This window comes from Mya arenaria, chromosome 10, assembly GCF_026914265.1.
Source record: "Mya arenaria isolate MELC-2E11 chromosome 10, ASM2691426v1".
Lineage (NCBI taxonomy): Eukaryota > Metazoa > Mollusca > Bivalvia > Myida > Myidae > Mya > Mya arenaria.
The window spans coordinates 24,886,954-24,908,588 of record NC_069131.1 but is presented as its reverse complement, the minus strand read 5'-3'; the positions used below and the strand labels follow the sequence as shown (position 1 = coordinate 24,908,588).

Here is a 21,635-nt window from a genome sequence, read left to right as displayed (position 1 = left end):
GCCGGAGTATCACTACATTGTTCTTTAAGATTCGGCACATATTTTAAATTGTGCATAAAAGTTATACTGACGTCTCGGTGCACCCGTTTAAATACCAATGACGGCAGAGCCTGCATTAGCATCATGTGCTCCAACGTTCATCACATTTTAGGAAGTAAAACAATTTACAAATCACAACAGCCTTTACAACAATATAAACGGCTTGACAGAGTGGCAGAAGCAGCTTCAAAGAGTGATAGAAGCAGTTTGAACGAGTGGCATAATCAGCTGGAAAAACGACAGAAGCAGCTTGAAATATTGATAGTAAGCCGGTTGAAAGATAGACAGAAACAGCTTGAAAGAGTAACAGACGCGGCTTTAAAGAACGACAGAATGAGCTTGAAAGAGTGACAGAAGTGGCTTGAAAGAGTGACAGAAGTGGCTTGAAAGAGTAACAGACGCGGCTTTAAAGAACGACAGAATGAGCTTGAAAGAGTGACAGACGCGGCTTTAAAGAACGACAGAATGAGCTTGAAAGAGTGACAGACGCGGCTTTAAAGAACGACAGAAGCAGCTTGAAAGAGTGACAGACGCGGCTTTAAAGAACGACAGAATGAGCTTGAAAGAGTGACAGACGCGGCTTTAAAGAACGACAGAAGCAGCTTGAAAGAGTGACAGAAGCAGCTTGAAAGAGTGACAGAAGTAGATTGAAAGAGTGACAGAAGCAGCCTGAAAGAGTGACAGAGACAGCTTGAAAAAGTGCCAGAGGCAGTTTGAAAGAACAACAGAAGCAGCCTGAAAGAGTGATAGAAACAGCTTGAAAGAGTGACAGAAGCAGCTTGAAAGAGTGGCAGAAGCAGCTTGAAAAACACACGATAGAAGCAACCTGAAAGAGTGACAGATACAGCTTGGAAGTGTGACACAAGAGGCTTGAAAAGTGGCAGAAGCAGCTTGAACGAGTTGCAGAAGCAACTTGAAAGAGTGACAGAGACAGCTTGGAAGTGACACAAGCAGCTTGAAAGAGTGATATAAACAGTTTGAACGAGTGGCAGAAGTGGATTGAAATAGTGACACAAGCAACTTAAGAGTGCCAGAAGCAGCTTGAAAGATGATATAAACAGTTTGAACGAGTGGCAGAAGCGGATTGAAAGAGTGACAGAAGCAGCTTAAAAGAGTGACAGAAGCAGCTTGAAAAATAGTGATAGAAGCAGCTTTAAAGAGTGACAAAAGCAGCTTGAAAGAAGAGTGATAGCAGTTAAAAAGTGAGTTGGACGCCGCTTTAGAGTTACAGAAGCAGCTTGTAAGAATGGCGGAAGCGAGACAAAGTATAAGCTGCAATGCTTCCTTTTAATATCTGTCAGGCTTATTTTGATTAGTATACATATTTCACTAGTCTATTGATCACGCACGTATTATTACCGAGGTAAATCCTTTGATTATGCTTGAGTTGAAACACACGTGCAGCAAAAAGAAAACGAGCGTTTTTTTCCAAGAAGCTAAAAACTCTTGTAACCTTTTGCAATAGTTTTCACTTTAATGATGTTCACTGTTGGGTTAATTGGCGTTTTAAACACAAAATGGCAGATCCCAGGCAACATATATGTGTTATGGTTCAATTTTGGCGATCTACAGAAAAAAAGGGTGTGCGCTTCAACTGGATTTTGATGCATTTGTCATTGGCTCACATAAAATTGTGAACACCAAGATTGAGTATTTTATACCAGAATAAAAGGAAAAGCAAATTTTCATTCCATTTTTTTCAGCTTTTATCCTGTTTGTGTGTGTGTTTTTTTTATCATATTATGTTCGAAGCATTTCTCCATATAAACCACAACACAAATAAACCTTTACACGTTTATTTTTCACAAGTATTTTTGAAGGAAATAATTCATCATTTTTTCCCTCTTTTTCAAAGATCTTTTTAATAGTCCTAAAACAGCAACAAACGAAAGCATAATTTTTTAAATATAAAACCCTTAAATGCACATTATTCATTGGTATATCACAGAACCTTGTATATCAAATAATTATGAATAAGCACAACTTATTCTATAGAACATTGATGAATTGTCTACAGGTTAACTTTTATCTAGTTCTTCTCATTGAAATGCTTTCATTGGTTCATGGTTATTATTGGATAAATATTGACCAATCAATAAACATCTGTAATAATTTTGACTTAACCAAAAATGTAACCAATTTTATACTATTGGCAGCAGATGAACTTTTTACTTTAAATTAATTTATTATCATCATCATCATGAAATTCTTGGGTCATGTATTCAATATAGTTCTTATACTCATCCTTAGACATGCTTCATTGATTTCATTCAATCATTTGGCAATTGATTTTACAGCCAATCAAAACACTCAGATTCTCTCTCTTAAAATTAAGCTCAATCTAAGGTGGTTATAGAATACAGCCTCTGTTGGTCTCTCTTTCTCTTTCTCTCTCTCTCCTACTTTATAATCATCCCACTTGGGCGAAACATATAAAACACCGGCCCCTCACAGAAATAATGTGTCTACTGTCAATCACAAATTAAAGTGACACTCTTATTCAAAATCAACACATACACATGTATAACAAAGATCCATTTTGAGTGATAATCCTTTAACAACTTACTAAATAATGCATTTAAAGAAAATATTAATTACTGATAACAAGATTGTAACAGTGTACTTAATATCTGAAAATGCAAAAATATTAAATGATTGGTGAGTGTTTAAAGATTTACTGTGATCTACTATCGTCTTGGTAGCCTTCATAAGAACTAATGTTTTCGAAATTTATTCTTTCTTTTTGGTATTTAAAACAATTGTATTAATTGTGGTAAATCTTATTGGGGAGTTAAAGTGCATCTTTAATTAGACGCAAAATGCAGATAAAATGTCAACGGATAAGAGGATCTTTAGAGAGAAAACACAAAAGATTTTCTCTGGCTACAGTCACAGTCAAATTGTGAGCATACATGTTGGTGTATTGAACAAAGAAAGCATTGTCACAAAAAATGTAACAAGAGGTTATTTAGTTCATAGAAAAACAACTAAATCTGTCCATATTATGTTCTTAGCATTGTACAGAAATATTAATGCACAAGTTTTAGTATAAACTTATAAACTATCAAATATATCATAATACAAGACGTGATACCACTAAAAAATTCCATTGAAATCTTGCTAAGTGTTCATAATTTTGAAAATGTTCTGACAGTAAAATTTAATAAAACACATATCCATAAATAAATACCACACTCGCAAAATTAAACAAACAGTCATTCATTAAAGTACTTCAACTATATTTCGATGTTACAAAACCACAGAAAAGATATACAATCTTAAGATAAATTTGTGGTGAACACAACTAAATTTACAAACAAGCTTAACGAGACATGAAGACAAGGTCATTAATTATTCTTAAAACCACTGCCCTTGAACAAGTCAACATGTTTATTAGTGTTTAAAATAAAGAAGTATCTTTTTATAATGTTTTTTTTTCTATTTCAAACCAGATTTTATTGAACATTTCATTAAAGTCCTAAGTTCAAAGAGGGCAGTTTAATTTTCTTCAAAAATTTTGAAACATTATAAACGTCCGTACAGTATCCTATTTTATGTGAATTAATTAAAACTTCATTTTAGGCTACTTGACTTGTTGATTTAAGTTTTATCATTTCCATTTTCTTACAACTATGGCAGAAAAATATGTCATTAAATGAATGTACAGGTATAGACTTTAAATTGTAATATGGCAGATTGCTCAGAACTGTAAAAGTTAACAACATCGATAGCGGTATCATGTTAACTTAATAGATTAGTAATATATTTTATGATGTGCTATTTCATCATATATTTGAGTTATACAAGTAAAGTTGAAACAGCTGTCTTAAATCTTGTAAGTGTTATTGCAGATCACATGTGTATCCATTAAACTTCCAGAGCAGCAACGATTTGAAAGTTAACAATGATGATGTTAGCAACGATGTTAACTATAACAAAGTTCTGAACAAAAAGCCATTTGTTAATTGACTTTATCTTTGCTAAATTTATGTATGAAATTTGTAGCCATTTTGTACAAATAATATATAAAGCAAACACTGTTACTAATATTTCAAAATCAGACCATTTCATTTCAAAATTCAGTTTATTTTTTCACATTTTTGATAAATGAAAAAGAAAAAAACTAGTAGTTAAAATTGCACAAGAGTCACATTATTTAGGTGAGAGGCCCCGCACAGGGTATTAGGTGTAAAATATGTGTTGTCTAAGCGGGATGATGGGGGCCATCAACGGGGAGGGTTCATCTCAAGCTGCAGAACACGGGTCGGCGGCACCTCTAGCTCCGCATTCACCTGAAAATGTATAAAAATACATTTGATCATTTATATGATTATAGATTCTGATTGACCGGGAAGCTGAAGGGCTAAACAACCCGTCATGTAAAAGCAAAACTGAATTTTAAAAATTAAATAAGTAAAAAAAGTAAGTTTTTTTTTTCCGGAGCCATAAGATCTGCTGAAATCTGCAAATGTGCAGACAAACCACATCCCTGGATTATAAACTTATCAGGTTTTTGAGCAAAAAAGTCTAGGGTTTGTGATAGCCTTTGTGTTGTTATCATTGGTTTCACGTGTCAAATGTACATAATTAGATTTGATTTTTATATAATTTTTAAAGAAAAAAATCGTAAAAATATGATTATTCTTGGTTTTGTTCGCAATGATGTCATATTGCAAAAACCTTGACCTTGGCCATAATTAAAAAAGTTTGATGATATTCACATGAAATTAAGTACAAATATTGCCTAAGGGCTATTTCATTTAAACATATAACCCCCAGAGGGAAGGCACTTTTAAATTATGCCACCCCCCTACAGAAGCAAATTTACCTTTGTGGGGTTGAAATAAGCGAAAAAAGACACCCACCTATATACTATTTAAAAAAATTGCCTCCCCCCGTGGGTTATATGTTTTACTGGAATAGCCCAGACCCATAACTCTGCCTTTAATAATCATTTAGTTATTTGCTGTTTCAAATGAAAAAACAACAAACAGACAAAAGACTGGCATTTGCTTGCTACACGCTTTTGTAACCCTGAATCATGTGAAATGTCAAGGTCACTCAATTTGGATACCATTGACCTTGACATTTAATATGATCTTTTTTCTCAATGTGAAATTGTTTTATATAAATTATATCAAATGCAAAAATGTTGCATCATTTTCGTAAACAAAATGATGAATTTTGTATGTAATTATAACAAACTCACAATGCTCCTAATCATAATTGATTGCCTCCTGCGAGTTTTAATGAATTTTAGTTTAAAATTTACACAATTTGGCCACTTACACTTGAATAATATTGGTATTTAAAAAGTGACGTACCTTGGAGTTGACATACTGATGAAGCAACATTCGGAGCTCGGCGTTCTGTTGTCTTAGCGCATCAGTTTCGTTAATAAGTCCAGCTCTTGAGCCCAGGGTATCACTGGAAGAAAGGATATTCAAGAATGGTTAATTAACAGCACATTTTGCCTGTTCATTTACTGCCAGCTTTTTTATTTAGTATTGATCTGCTACAAACCACAACAACCACCACCACCACCACCTCTTGCCTTTGTCGATAATGGGGCACGTTCTCTTGGTGTCTAGAAAGGGACACCAGCACTATCTAATACTAGATTGATTCATGTAGGCGCATAGCTAACCACACAAGCTAAAATTACTTACTTCAAACTAGACAAACATACCTGTATTTTTCCAGTCCCTCAAGTAGAGCATCCCAGAGGCGCTCCTTCTTCTTATCAATCACCTGAGCGTACTTCGCCCAGTATTCCGAGTCACCTGTGTCATCTCGATCACCCAGAGACTTGATCTTGAATTGAGAAGCCTTCCCTTTCTCTCTGTAAGGATTCATTTACAAGCTCATGTAAAAAAACTCAGTAAATTGAGCCTAAATAAAAGGCATTAAAATCATGCCTATATCTTCTACTGGTGACTTTTTTGGAGATTTTTCATGATTTCGTTGTTAGATTATCATGTAAATTTAAAATATTGCCTGAGAAATGTTAACATTCTTTAAATTTGTTTAAAGGCAGGCCAGCTTATGATTTCATATCCATCTAATCAACAAAATATGCAGTAAGCTCTATATTGTAAAGATAGATTGCTCGAATGTCTGTTCTTCTTAAACATCATGAAATCACAATAAATATTTTCACAGATTTCAGAGGAATTAGAAAATTTCATAATTTTCTAAAGTTTTTTGAATGCAAAGTCTTTATATTTTCACATTAAATTTATGTCACAAGAAAAAACCAAGACAAATTGGACTGAACACATCTGGCCCACCATTAAAAGAATACACTGCAATGCCAGGCAGTACATCACTAACATTCTTAAGACAAATCACAATCCTAGTCTTGACCTAATCCATAATTTGACCAAATAACATCAAAAGTTATTCAAAATTGTATAATTATATGTTTTTGCACTTTTAAAAAAAAAAACGCATTCTCTCATAGATTATGTTTATAAATAACTTAAGACAAGATGCCAAAGATAAATAATTCTACAGCAAAAAAATGTACCATAACTAAGTACCACTCATTGCTTTTTTTATCATTTACTCAAATAATATATTTGCTCTAGAATTAGTTTTCCTTGGAATCTTGACTTTTTTAATCAAATTTTTCTTTGAGGGAATGCGCTGTAAAACATGCGTGAATTTGATTAACTGTTGATGCTTTGTGGTAAAGAGTTGAGATCGAGATTTGACTTATAAAGAATATTTATGATGAACTGCCTGGCATTAAAATGTCTCACCTACTAATAAATGATGTAACATACCTCTGTGGCTTCCTGTGCTGGTCCACAAACAGTCGGAGTGCCTTTAGAACCTCGTTCGGGTTTATAAGCTCCACTGTTTCGCTCTTTGTTGACACCGCGTCTCCTTCTTTGCCAGTCAGTTTGTAGATCTCGGCATCGAGGTCGTCAGCCATCTCACTCTCTGAGTAAAACGTCTTTGATTCCTCATCTTCTTTCTGAATAAGAAATATTTAGAGGCGTTGATTAATTTCAAGTTTTAATTGACCAAGATGAACAATTTAAATAAATGCAAATTAGATCATAAGCTTGTTAGTTAAAAGTTGATAGTGGCATCAATGTTGTCAATGATTTCACACTTTCAGTTAAACGTCTTGAATTTCAAATCCTCATCATGAAGTTGAAGTAAATGCAGTAATGGCGATGTTTATTAAAATAGTTAAGTATTTATCATGATAAATCATACTAAAAAATCAAAATTTTAATTTTAACAGTACCGTAGTCAAAATTAGCACAAGCTTGCTAACCATGCACTAGAAACATGTTCTCAAGGATTGATTTCAAAAAATCCAGGCAATAGAGTGAGAATTAGGGGGAATGTTCATCTTCAAGTCTTTTGATGACTAAAAATATATTGAAGGACCGCCCCGATAGATCAGTGGTAGAGCGTTCGCTTCGGGATCAAACCCTGGCCAAGTCAAACCAAAAGAAGTTAAAATATGTTACCAGTAGCTACCTGGCCTAGTGCTCGCAAATTAACTGGTAGTACTGGGAATATGGTGTTCTCAGTACTGATTCAACCCAAGTCGTGATGGCTTCACTACGGGGTCAAGCCATAATGCGGCCAATGGGCACGGGCAGACCGTGATAAATTCAAATAAACAAAATTATATATCAAAGATTAGAATTTCAAAACTTCTATCTGGCCTTTAACTATTACCTTCTCCTCAACCTCTGCCTGTCCTGGTTTCCCCTTAAGCTGCATGAAGTAACTGGCCAGGAGGTGGATGTCCTCTTCAGTGTCGATGTTAAGGGCCTGCAATTACACAAGCACTCACGTTACACGCATTGGTTTCAGATTGAGATCTATAATAAATAGTTTTAAAGAGATAGGAATTTAAACAATGATACAGTGGGTATTAATATTTGCACAGCCAAGATTCCGCGGTTAATTTGTGACTAGAAGGGCAATAAAGAGTAACTCTGAAATGGTTGGAAATGTCTGACAGTTATAGGTTTTACCAGACGGATCTATTTATAAATTTCAAATCTACATAAAAAGAATAGATTTAAAAGAGATCACAAAGGTGGACAGCATCAGCCTGTTATCATAATAAATTGTATAGAAATAGAATTGTTGTAAGCAATTAAGATATTGGCACAAAATTGGAGGGTGAAGGGGTGGTATTAAGTTTCATTTGATGAAAGTTGCCCATTTTGCTCAAAACATCTTTAGTCCCTTATCACAGGATTAAGCTAAGCTCTCTATTCTTGTTTTAGAATAATTTTTGTAAAATTTACATTCTTAAGAGATTTGGACTTAAAAAATAAATCATCTTCAAGAAAAACTAATTTATATTAAGTAAAATCAAGATTAATTTGGCTTAATGAAATAAGCTACTTAATCTAGTTACACTGAAGAACATTTGAGAAATTGGTGCCTGAGGTTTACAGATTTTCAACACAAATTTTCACCTTGACAATTCCATACATTTTTTTTTCATTTTGATGTTCACAATGCAAATTTTAAATTGAAATTCGAGGGTATCTTTTCTGTAACACAAATAAGCTAATAAAACGTAAACTTACACTGAAGATGGCATCAAGTTTCATGAGTGATTGCTCGTCCTTCTCCAGTGGTGCCAGAAGTGTGTTGAGCTTCTGTTCCACAAGGAAACCCTGGAATCAAACAAATACATGTCTACATGGTGAGGTTAACACAAAAAGGCTCCCTCTGCTACTTCATTTCAGATGTCACTTAAAACCAGTCTGGCTAGTTTGGTTTTTAAGACTTTTCTCACTTAAAACCAGTCTGGATAGTTTGTTTTTTAAGACTATTGTTTGTTATTTAAAACCAGTCTGGCTAGTTAGGGTTTTTGAACCTTTTAATGTCACTAAATATTCTGGCTAGAATGTATTGGAACTTTTGTTTGTCACTAAACACAAGTCTTGCTAGAATGTTTTTGGACTTTAGTCACTAAAAAGCAGTCTGCCAAGTATGGAACTTTTGTTTGTCACTAAACACAAGTCTTGCTAGAATGTTTTTGGACTTTAGTCACTAAAAAGCAGTCTGCCAAGTATGGAACTTTTGTTTGTCACTAAACACAAGTCTTGCTAGAATGTTTTTGGACTTTAGTCACTAAAAAGCAGTCTGCCAAGTATGTTTTTTTGGACTAGATTTCATCAAAACATGAAGAGTTTCTGAAACTCATTTATGCTAAGCAAAGTCATTTCTGTCAATATTATGAAATATGTCGAGATAACAAGAGCTGTCACAGAGACAGCGCGCTCGACTATTCCGCCACTTTTCGGTGTATGGATTGAAAAGTTTTGGCATGAATCACTGTTGGATTAGATTTCAATGCAATACATGATGTGCTGAGATATTTACATAAATTGAATTGGAAAATATTTGTGGTGGTACGCAAACTTTAACGTAAATTCTAAGTCGAAAAAGGGGCATTATGTCAAAATGCTTGATAGAGTTACCTCCTCCTGTGTACAGGTTTGGAGCATGATGGTGAACAAGCGTGCAAAGTTTCAAAGCTAGATGGCAATGGACTTTGAAAATATTTGAGGTGGTACGCAAACTTTAACATAAGTGGTTACGCCGACGTAGACGCTCGGGTGACTAGGATAGCTCTCCTAATTCTTCGAATAGTCGAGCTAAAAATACAACTTACTCATGGATTGCTTGAAAGCTACAAAATAACTTATGTAAAATTACAGTGTCTTAACTCAACATGCACAAAAAACAACACACTCACCGATTCATCACACAGCAACTCGAGGATCTGTTTTATGGTCTGAGCTGAAATTTTGTCAAGTATGCTCGATTTCTTTGGTTTCCTGTCGGCGGGAATATCGTCGCTCATTTCTGACTGCTGGTCTTCATCTTGGGCCTGACTTCCAGCTGAAATGAGTTTACAGTATTTTATTTTGGCTTAATTAATGAACTTTTTGTAGAAAAATATGCATGGCCAACTGTAAAGCTTTTCCTTAACTTAACATCCCAGACAACACCAAACATAATGATTCATCTGTGAGTAAATTTTTTGCCCTCTAAAATTGCAGAATAAATAGAAAACTTGATTATAATATATAGATTACGTGTTCAACAAAATCGAAACCTTTTCAGGTTTTTACTTAACAACAAAAACACTACATTAACTACAAGATTGAATTACAAAATTTTGTGTAAAATTGCATTGGAAAAACTACAAAATCGATGAAAAAAAGGGAAGCACCAAATAAACATTGACATTTTTCATGTTTTCCACTACAAGACGCCTTTCCTTTCACCACGTCACATTTATTTATAACTGGAGATTATTCAGTACAGTCGAACACTGTTGGCTCAAACAAGATGTTAAGGACCGTTTTTTTTATTCTGAAGGTAAACATTCCAGCTTGTCTTGAATTTTCCGAGGCTAGAGGTATTTTTATTGGTCTCTCAGGGAAATTGAGTCAATAGGGATTGACTGTATATAATATATATTATATATTCAGCAAACTATGTACCTGTCTGCCTGTCTCCCGTAGCGGAGAGCACTTCCTGTACGACCTGCTTTGCTGTCACACCCGACATCTTTGACTCCTCCTCCATCAGTGGCCCAATATTCTCCATGAACGACCTGGAAACACAACAACAGTCAGACACCTTTCAAACTTATAATATGTTTTGACTTAATGAATTTCCAAAGTATGTGTTGATTGCTTGATTGATTGATTGTTGTTTATTCAGGTGACAAAACACTAATATATACTTGGTAATACCTAAAAATTAGAATTGATGCTAAAATTAGAATACAGCTTAAAAGTACCGGGTACTTGAAAATATATTAAACAGACTTATCAAGACATGCTACAGTCTAAAATACAGGCAGGATAATTATTTGACTACAACTACAATACAGCATATTTAATGCATTTGTGGACGAATTTATAAAAGCTAAAGCTGGCTTCTCGACATAAGTTGAGTGTGTTTATAATCTAAGATGGCTAATGAAAGCCCATGTTAACTTATATAAAACAAGAGTATGGTACATTAAGAGGATTTCAACACTTGTCACTCTGTCTATGTCACTCAAGGGGCATAGCTCTAAAAAATGACATAATTCCTGGATCTGGTCAATGGAACAGTACCGGTACTCTAAAATTCGCCCTATGAAAGATTTGTAAAACTTGCTTCAAATGTGCATGTTATAATTATGAACAATCAATGATTTTAAGACTGGTTTACTCACAGGTCAGATGGTGCCCAGTCAAGCCCCATCTGCTGCGTGCTGATGATGCGATCAGCCTCGAGCACATTGCTTACGAAGTCCTTCAACTCTTCCTCATTCATACACCACACATCGTTAAACTTGTTGGCATCTGCCTGGGTGAAGTGTCTGCAATATATATTGTTGAAGTTCTAATACTAAGAAGAAGAAACACAATATCAGCCTTAGTCTTCCTTTGCAATATTCTCAGAGTCTGACGGCCTCCAAAGCTTCCAAATCGAACCCCGAGATCCTGATTTTAGCAGTCATGCACTACCAGACTTCCTTCATGTAAATTGTTTTAATAATAAGTATTTTGCCCCTTCATACTTTTCTATTCTTCATACCTATTTAAGTGTTTTCAAAATCTGAAAAAGATTTTTCTTTAAAGAACAGCATTGTATGCTGTGAACTTTTTTTCCAGTGTTTAGAACAGGCAACAAAAAGTTTGAACCTCAGACTAACATGTACCTTATTTCTAATGGAAGTAAATATTCATGTCATCTTGCATATTCACTTTTTGGTATAAATAAAAACTCCTAGTATCTTTTTTATCTTAAAATAATTGATGCAAAGCATTGTAAATACCCGGTTAGCACAATTCTAAGCAGCCTTTTATGCATTCAGCGCTTCAAGTTGGTATTTATGGTAAAATATGCATAAAAGATCATATTTTTGGTCATTGAAAATAAGTATAAAAATTCTATATTAAATGGCCACTTATGTTATATATTACAGTCGAAACTTGCTATGTCAAACTCCGTTATCTCGATATTCCTGTTATGTCGAACTTTTTTTCGAATATTTTGGGTCCAGTTAGACATGTTCTGTTTTTCAGTTATATAGAATGTTAAATATCATTGTTTGTTATCTCTAAGTATTTCCTGAAGTGCCAACGACTTTGACATAGCAAGTTTCGACTGTATATGAAAACTACACCTTCAATCCCCATTACCTATTTTTCTTCTGTAAATCTTTAAACTGCTCCATGATTTTCTTGTAGTCATCGTTAAGCTGCGAGTTCTCATCCCTGTACTGTTTCTCCTGCTTCGCACACTTGATCCGCAGACCGTTCAGGACGTCTTGAAGCCTGCAAGCGATAACAATGGTAATAAGGTTGTGTGGTAAGCGCAGTGGTTAAGCACATCAGCCATACAAGTCAGTTTTCTACTGGCACTCTGTGGCTAATTGTACAAAACTGGTTAACTTTTTGATTTGGTCAATGTTAACCAAGATAATTATTGATTGGTCAATATTTATCCAAAAATTAATTTTAACCAATCATAGCATTTGGACATGCAAACTAGTCTAAATATAGCCTGTGGACAACTTATCCAAGTATTATAAAATTGGATACTGCTGTTTTCCCAACAACTCGAGACCACACTCTCCAAACAGAGTGAGTAAGCATAAGTCAATATAACTCTCTTCACAATTGTTGTTAAAGAAATAGAGACTGAAGTTATACAGTTATACAATGGTAATAAAACTAACATATAACTATACTAGGTATATTGGCAGGTTTCGTAAATCAGTGGTCGAAATGACAGCTGATAGTCACACTTATAAACATAAAAAGGACAGATTATCAATTGTAGGAAGAACAGTCTTTTACACGCAGGAATTTACCATTTTGAGGTAAATTTTAGCACATTGCAAATTAGACATGCTAAATTATTTTAAACTTTCTCTCTCCATTTCAATTCTAGGACTGGTGCCTACCTTGTGATTTTCCTTTTCTGTTGAGACTTGGTGATGGTGTTTTCGTCGTCACGTTTCTTCAGCACCTGGAAGTTATACTCTAGTTTCTCCTGGTTGAGCTGATACGTGGCTCTCATCTGCTGTAGTTGCTGCTCCAACAGCTGAGGAAGACAAAAACCAAACTCATTATCTTTATTCACACGAATCAAACTTTTGTTTCTTTGCAAGTGTTAGCCTAACCTTTTTCGACCCCCATTTGTTTATTACTTGTAAACATCAAAAAGGCCAGTAACTGCGTCATGGATGTTAAGACTATGAAAATGTTTGTTTTCGATGTATGAATTTGTCGATCAAATATACTAAATAACTATATGTATGTTTTGTTAGTTAACAGTAACCTGAATGCGACATTTTAACAACCTATAATGGTAGCTTTATCATGTTATTAGCTACTTATAAGAGTTCAACACTGAAGCCAAATTTGAAAGGAGCATATATTTACCCCAAGTGTAAAATGTATGGCCACCTTTGTAATTAGAGAGTTTTTGCCCAACACTACTATACAGTTTTGAACTATACAATACAGTACTTAATTATATACTACACATGTTTGAACTTAACGTCTTAAGGTTAAACCCTACCAGTACATCTGTCTCTAGGTTAAACCCTACCAGTAAATCTGTCTCTAGGTTAAACCCTACCATGACATTTGTCTCTAGGTTAAACCATATCAGTACATTTGTCTCTAGGTTAAACCCTACCAGGACATCTGTCTCTAGGTTAAACCCTACCAGGACATCTGTCTCTAGGTTAAACCCTACCAGGACATTTGTCTCTAGGTTAAACCCTACCAGTACATCTGTCTCTAGGTTAAACCCTACCAGGACATCTGTCTCTAGGTTAAACCCTACCAGGATATCTGTCTCTAGGTTAAACCCTACCAGTACATCTGTCTCTAGGTTAAACCCTACCAGTACATCTGTCTCTAGGTAAAACCCTACCAGTACATCCATTTCAGGGTTAAACCATACCTGAACATCTGTCTCTAGCCTAATCTTGACCATGTTATATTCCTCAGAATCCTGGACACGTAAGTGTTGAAGCTGGTTCTCGTAATCCTCAACACGTTTTTCACGAGACTTCATGTACTCAACTTCTTTGTCACGTCGATGCTGCATCCGCTCTTCCCACTTTCGCTTGTGGAGTTCAAGTGAGTCGTTTCTCTCTGCCACAAATGCCATCTGGGGTGAAGATGTTTGAAAATGTTATGTTGATCAGCTTCATAAGCCTTAATTTATGTTTCACTTCATATAATGTCCTCAAATCAAGCTCTAACATAATTTATATGCTGGCCCCAGTTTTTCAAAACTTCTTAAGCTTAACAGGCTTAAGTAGCTTATTTCAATTAGCCCAAATACATAGTTTATATAGATAATTCATATCTTAAGTCTAAAAACTCTTTAATATGTAAATATTACGCAATTAATTTAAAAACAACTAGAACTGTAAGCCAAAGGCTAACGAATACCCCACAACCCTTCCCTGTCTAGGTTGTTTGCCCTGGCCTTAGTTATGGTATCATTAGAAAGCACAAGGCAATACATTATTACCCCACTCCCACCCACCTCAGGGGAGATAACAAACCGGTTTCTCTCATTTTCACCATAAAGGGGTCATGACTCCTGACAGGATATTCCAAAATGAAGGTGGACGGGTGAATTTGACAGTCTGCCAACCCAATTTCTGTTTACCCACCCCCACCACCTCCCCCCCACACATGAGTACCAAGGAAATAATACAGGTGCACAAAATCACATATACAAAGGTTCACATCATGGTCATGGATAGCTGAAAGTTTGAGAAAAATATATTGAAAAATGACAAAGGAGTAGGCCACCAAAGCGAATATTGTAACAAATTTAAGGCCTGTATGCACCTAACTTCAGGACTTTTGATGGTCTTTTTAAGGACAAAATCAATTAAAGGTCTTTTTAAGGCCATGCAAACATTCTGATTAATACAGGTGCACCAAATCACATATTCAACAGTTCATATCATGGTCATTGACATCTGAAAGTTTGAAAAAGATTTATAGAAAAAATGAGAAAAAATGACCAAGGATTAGGCTAGACAAAGCTGTATAATTTTTGCCTATTTTAACTTATTCAGGGGCCATAATTGGAGACATGATCATGTGATTCCAACCACAATCACAGGGGCAAATGTTCTCACCATGGCTAAAAGTTTGAAAAAGATTCATTCAAAAATGACGAAGGAGTAGGACGAACAAAACTAATTTTACCCAATTTAACTCATTAAGGGGCCACAACTCCACTCAGGATCATGTGACTCCCACCAAATTCATGGAGGCAAAGGTTTACATTATGGCCATTAATATTTGAAAGTTTGAAAAAGATTTGCTCAATAGCTTCAAAGAAGAATCCTGGACAAAGCTAATTTTGCCCAATTTAACTCATTAAGGATCATGCGACTCTGACCAAATCCACGGAGGCACAGGTTTACATCATGGTCATTAATATTTGAAAGTTTGAAAAAGATTTGTTCAATAACGACAAAGATGAATCCCGGACAAAAAAAACGGACGGACAGACGGACAGACAGACGGACAGACGGACAACCCGATTCCAGTATACCCCCCCCCCAAAATTTGTTTTGGGGGGTATAAAAATAGTGAGCTTAGCTTAATATTATAAGGGATTTAAGAAATTTCGAGAAATTGGGGCCAGGTGATATAATAAAAACTTAAGTCTTCTTTATCAACATCATGCACTATCTTCAAGTACGGTACACTCTCGGTTTATTTATTTTTAGATAGTCATTCAACATGCAAATCAACCACAAATTTTCAATATCTGCTTGATAAAAAAACTATTTACCATTATATTCACATAACTTAACATAATGTTTCAATCTTTATTTCTAAAATAAACATTTGATTAAAAAGGTCTGACAAGAACTTGCACAGTTAAACACACATTTTTGTCACAAAGCAGAATTTTCTATAGGCAAAAATGATACACCATCTGATCAGTGAAGATAAGATTTTCAGTTATTCTAACCAAAAAATTCTTATGCAATTCATACCTCAATTTCTTTCATCTCTTCCCGCAGAGCCTTAGTGAGATTTTTAATCTGTTCTTCCATACGCTCAATCATGAGATCCACATCATCAGCCTGTTTTTTCAGATCTTTCACATACTGGTCATCCTTGCTTTTCAGTTCCTAAAAGAGAAATAAGTCAATATCTGATCAAATTTATTCAGACAAAGCCATTCATTGATCGGAAAGATACACCGAGTCATTTAGTGATTGGAAATAGTTAAAACTTTCAGGTTAAAATTTCTTTATTATGTAATCAATATCATTCTTGGTCATTTCACTGATCCCAAACCTCTGAAGTGTAATTAATTGATCTAAAAAGTCTACAGTTAATAATTTATCATTAAGCTCTACAGTCAATTATCTATTAGAAAGCTCTGAAGAGCTTATGTTATACTTAAATAGCATTTTTTAATAAGTCTTGACAGACATACACGCATAGATTTAAATACAAAATTAGAAAATTACGGCAATATCTAAAAAGATTCGAACTAAAACATGTACCTGTTGGAAATCGTTGATCAGTTTGTTCTTCTCATCGATCATCGCATCACAGGACGTTTTCTGAGTCATCAACATCTGTAAAATAAAGAGAAATATAAGAGAGATTCATACTTAAGATTCATATTTTTAATCCCTCTTAAATACTATCCAAAATATTTGCCAGGATTGAGAATAAATATATCATTATAATGATTTGTTACTGCAATGAGATAAATTAGAAGGAAATGTACAACAGTTAGATTTAGGTATTTATTTTTTGAGAGGCTGATTTTACAATTTATGCAGAAAGGCATTACCTAACCAGCAATAAGCAAAATATCACACTGGTCATAGAATATCATAACTTTATTTCATTGATTTTATTTAATATAAAAAATGATTAATAAATACACATCGTAAATGACTGGTAATAAGAAGATAGGGATTATAAGAGGCAGACAAAACAATTCTAACACTTTTCTTTTATTTTGACTATAAACATTTTAAGAAATGACTTAAGAGTTTTATGAGTACCTTACCAGCTATATAAAATCCAAATTTAAGCAAACCAAGGGGGAATTTTACCAGTGCAAGGCTTTGGGGGGTTATTAGTCCAAATACTTGTACAGTGACGGAGTTTTATGTCTTTTTTATATGGCAAATTAGAAGAATCCTGTTTAACATGTCTAATATTTTAGACTAGCGGGGTTACGAGTGCTCATTTCGGTGAATGAGCTTTTTATAATTTTCAGCTCCGACAAGATTTCAATTATTTTGATTGTTTATATTCAACTTTGACAGTGCACAGTTTCTGTGTGGCTTGCTAGGCTAGCTATAATGTAACAACCTACCTCATGAAGTGATTGAGGAATTGAGTGCTGCAATGCTTGTTCCCATTTCTTTGTGATCTGGAAAAAACACAAACACAATGAAGGTCTAAAACTGTTACAATCAAACAAACAATGACATCAATTATTTAATCATTGTTTGAATTTTTGCATTAATAAATAAAAAATATTTTCAAACAGTAATTTGAAGTCTTAATTTGTTTTAATTATTAATAATATTTTATATGCTTGTTGTTCTTGCTTCAATATCCACCAATTATGAGAACAAGAAATTACATTTGTTTGTTACTGACCTAATATAATGCAGGAGGGTTTACAGACTCTCCACCCACTTTGGGGTACCATAAATACATAACCAGCTTAGTGTTTAAGATTATAATTTAACTACTGACCCAGGCCCTGTTTTAAGTCAACTGATTCATCTGATTAAAATCATTCACAGCTGACTGCTGATTTACAAAATAATTGTATGGTCAATTTTAGGAGAACTGCCTTTCCACTGAACAAAATATAATTTAACGACGAATAAAATTCCAATTTTGTAATTATGATTACCTCTTCAAATCTTTCTGCTCCCGATTTTGCTTCCTGTTCAAGTTTATCTTTCCTGAAAAAGATAACTCAAAACAATAACCCTTTTATTTCTCACATGATTTAATATAAAATTTACTTATGGGGTATTTTCCTATCTGCTTTAAAAATACTTCTATTTTAATCTACCATTATAAAAAGATAACAAATCATTTTATAAGCTACATATAGATCATGGAATAAAGGCAGTGTAGACATGGATTTCGACTCAATTTACACAAAGAAAAGAAAGAACGATGATAAAATTCACAAATAAAAATTCACCTCTGTCTTTTAGCATCCTCTTCTTCATTTCTCCTCATGGCTTCCCGGGCATCGCCCGCCACTCTGATGTTAGTGACCAGATCAAACCCATCCTGCTTAAGCTTCGTCAGGCGAAGTCGACTCTCCTCTATCTGCTTTCTGCTCTTAGTCAGTTCTTCTTTAATCTCTTTCTTTTCATTTGGGTCTTCACCCAAGGCAGCTCTGAAATTTTAAAGAATACATCAGACATCAATTGTCAAAACATTGTTTCTGACTGTACCACTGTAAGCAGACCTGAGGTTAATTACATATGAGTTGTATTCTGTGATTTTGGGTCTGGTGTTTTTTTTAGTTTTGGACATGTTCTTTACATTAGAATGGAATACAATTATTTGACAAACCATTAGGTATAAAGAATACCTTGAGGATAATTTTTAACAAACCAGTTGTCACTAAAATCAATCAGAGTATTGCATGAAATGAAATTTATCTGATGCAGCATTTTCTGCATATTTATGACATACACATTTGACTACCAGGTACTAGCACTTGCACTCTCTACTAAAAATTAAAGCATATATGCATCAGAATGTTACAAGATAAATCTTTGTAATATCCTGATAGAATTTGGCTGCCTCACAGAGAGCGCTTTTTGACTCTGGTTGTTGCATGCTGTCCCCTCAAAGAAAAGTTTAAAAGGAGTCACTCAAATTCAATCAGTCAAAAGAGTAATTTGTGCATTATCACTCAATGTTTTATGTAAACAAATACAATTCCAATACATTAGATAAACTACCTAAACTATCTAAAACATTTAATGATCAATCTGAATATGAGCATCTGATCAACACTGATCATGCATTCATCTTGATTATGTACCGTACCCACATTTAAATAATTACTTGCAAACAACTATCATTGTGACATAAGTGTACTATTCTTTTATAATGAAACAACTGATACATGTATGTAAAGAATTCTGGCTAGTTCATTCAAAAGACTAACTTCGATGATGCCAGCTGAGGACAATATTTGATGTCAATTTTCTGTGGCAAAATCTAGCGTGTCAATTAGTCCACCTAAATGGCCGTCAACGAGTCTTTTAACGATTTTTTTTTTAATATGGCAGACTCGTGACGTCCACCATCCCAGCAAAAAGTAGCAAGCGGTCCTTGCGCAGAGAATCCTCGCGGCCACAATTTTGAAATTATCTCCGTTATAAATTCAAATTTCTACGAAAATATTATTGCCTACTATTAAACACATATTAAGTTATGTCAGTATGCCCCAAAAAACATGTTAAGTTATCATAAAACACTTACAAGTGTCGATTGTTTATCAAGTATCCCGATATCGGTAAATCTGGGACAAATCTGACTGGTTGTGTTCATGTATAACGGTGTTTGTGACCCATAATATATTAATGTGAAAATAACAACTCTAATGACAAATTTAATCCATTTCAGATCACTGTCGGATAAAAATTGAACAACTTTGTCATTATTTTTCAACCTCAATGCATATTATTTCAGTATATCATTTCGCCCATTGTTAAATGGTAGAGAGTTGTAGCGTTACAGGGAAACATAACTTATGTTTCCCTGTAACGCTACAACTCTCTACCATTTAACAATGGGCATAATGAGCGATCAGGGATACTTTTTTTTTATTATTTTGACATTTCTTATGTCATAAGAAATGTCAAAATAATAAAAAAAAAGTATCCCTGATCGCTCATTATTGTAGCTAGCGTGTCAATGAAATCAATTTTATCACGAAGCAGCTTTAAAATAGTTTTTCAACAATAAAACAAATAATTGGACATGTATTTGCAACAAATGACAGTTTAGGCACAATTTGAACAACTTGGGTGGAATTGAACTAACCTCCGCGCAGCTTCAACCCGTTTCTGAATCCTTATTCTACGGGCTGCAATTCTCTCTTCCGGGTCAACTGCGTCAACAGTTGGTCCGGTTTCTTCTTCCTCTCCGCTGGAACTCATTTTTATACTGTGTCAGTTTAAAACGGGTTTTTTATTCGTTGTGTATCTGTTGCTATGTGTTTGCAGCCATTAATCACGTGACTTTCTTAAAGGTCCTAAGAAAAACATATAAAAAGGCTAAATACCACTATATATACGGTTTCGTAACTTCACTTCCGACCTTGCCTCATGGTTATTGGTAATTTTATGCCATATTGTTCACCTATAACAGGTAAAATAACATTTAAATATCGGAAACAAGTATTCATAACACCACATACTTACATGTGTTGGTGTTTTACTTATTTTTTAAAATGATTCGCTCAAGGTTTGTAAAATGCACTATTTTAATAACGAAATAAAGTGTGGCAAATCATAAGGAGTGTTAAAACAGAAATATCAAAAGCTGGAACCCTTCAGCAAATGTTGATAATGTGCTCAAATATCGTCTTTGAAGACCACAATTTTCATAAGCGTTTATAACGCGATTAAAAGTTAATTATTTATTATCAAATTAACGTTTCCGTGGCCCAGTGGTCAAGTCGTCCACCTACGGAGCTGGTGGTCGTGGGTTCGATCCCTGGCCGCGTTATATCGAAAGACGGTAAAAGTTGGTACAAGTAGCTCCCGTAAACGATACAATAGATTCTAATTCAATAATAATTGTCTTTTGATTTTTAATGTGATATTTGGGAAAAAGATTTGGAAAGAAATAATTCATTTTAATTAACACCGAGTGTTTGTTGATCTTTAAAACGCCGGTGTGCTTATTTGATGTGGCACCGTTTCTTCTCGGTAAGTTAAAGTCTTATAGGTCTTATTTGTATGCAAAATCGTATAAAAGAACATTTAAATTGTGTTGTCTTAGTCACGCTTTTAAAACATGTTTTGCGAGTGTATGTGTTATTATGACAATAAGCTTGTAATGCTTAGATCAAAATAAATAGTATGTTCCGATCTGATTTTAAATATAACAGCTACAACATGCCTATCCGAGAAAGGTTCTGTTAATTCCAAACATGAGGAAATTATAAGTAACCCGAGGGTTGAAAATGTATGTATATAATATTTTAACTTCATGTATGAGCGGCATGATAATTCCCCACTGTGCTTCCCTTTTTTACTGCGTTGTCTCACAGCATGTGGTCAATTTCCTGTGTATCTGTTTATTGGTCCAGTACACTCTGAAAGTTGACACTCTCAGAGTAGATAATCTTATTGTCTGACCAATACATATCAAATTTTTGTATAAACAATATACATAGCTAAATGAATTAATCAGAGTTATCGATAAATAAGTGTTTTAATAAATACACAATTATGATCAAAAGTTCACAGGGCCCAAAATAATCAATTCTACTGACCCTTGAAAGAGCATGTA

The 21,635-nt window shown here is 34.4% G+C and overlaps 1 protein-coding gene across 1 annotated transcript; it reads right to left on the bottom strand.

Moving 5' to 3' along the window:
- Window positions 1-1,821: 1,821 nt before the first annotated feature.
- LOC128204096 (dynein regulatory complex protein 1-like) lies at window positions 1,822-20,345 on the bottom strand. Its single transcript, XM_052905440.1, has 18 exons — window positions 20,160-20,345; window positions 18,295-18,495; window positions 17,995-18,046; window positions 17,443-17,499; window positions 16,613-16,687; window positions 16,094-16,231; window positions 14,020-14,229; window positions 13,010-13,149; window positions 12,243-12,377; window positions 11,270-11,416; window positions 10,545-10,657; window positions 9,791-9,936; window positions 8,613-8,702; window positions 7,744-7,839; window positions 6,828-7,021; window positions 5,729-5,881; window positions 5,364-5,466; window positions 1,822-4,331 (listed from the first exon to the last, which is right to left on the bottom strand). Exons 1-18 carry the CDS (start codon window positions 20,273-20,275, stop codon window positions 4,266-4,268), a joined length of 2,232 nt encoding a protein of 743 aa, XP_052761400.1. The 5' UTR covers window positions 20,276-20,345; the 3' UTR covers window positions 1,822-4,265.
- Between the last annotated feature and the right edge of the window lie 1,290 nt (window positions 20,346-21,635).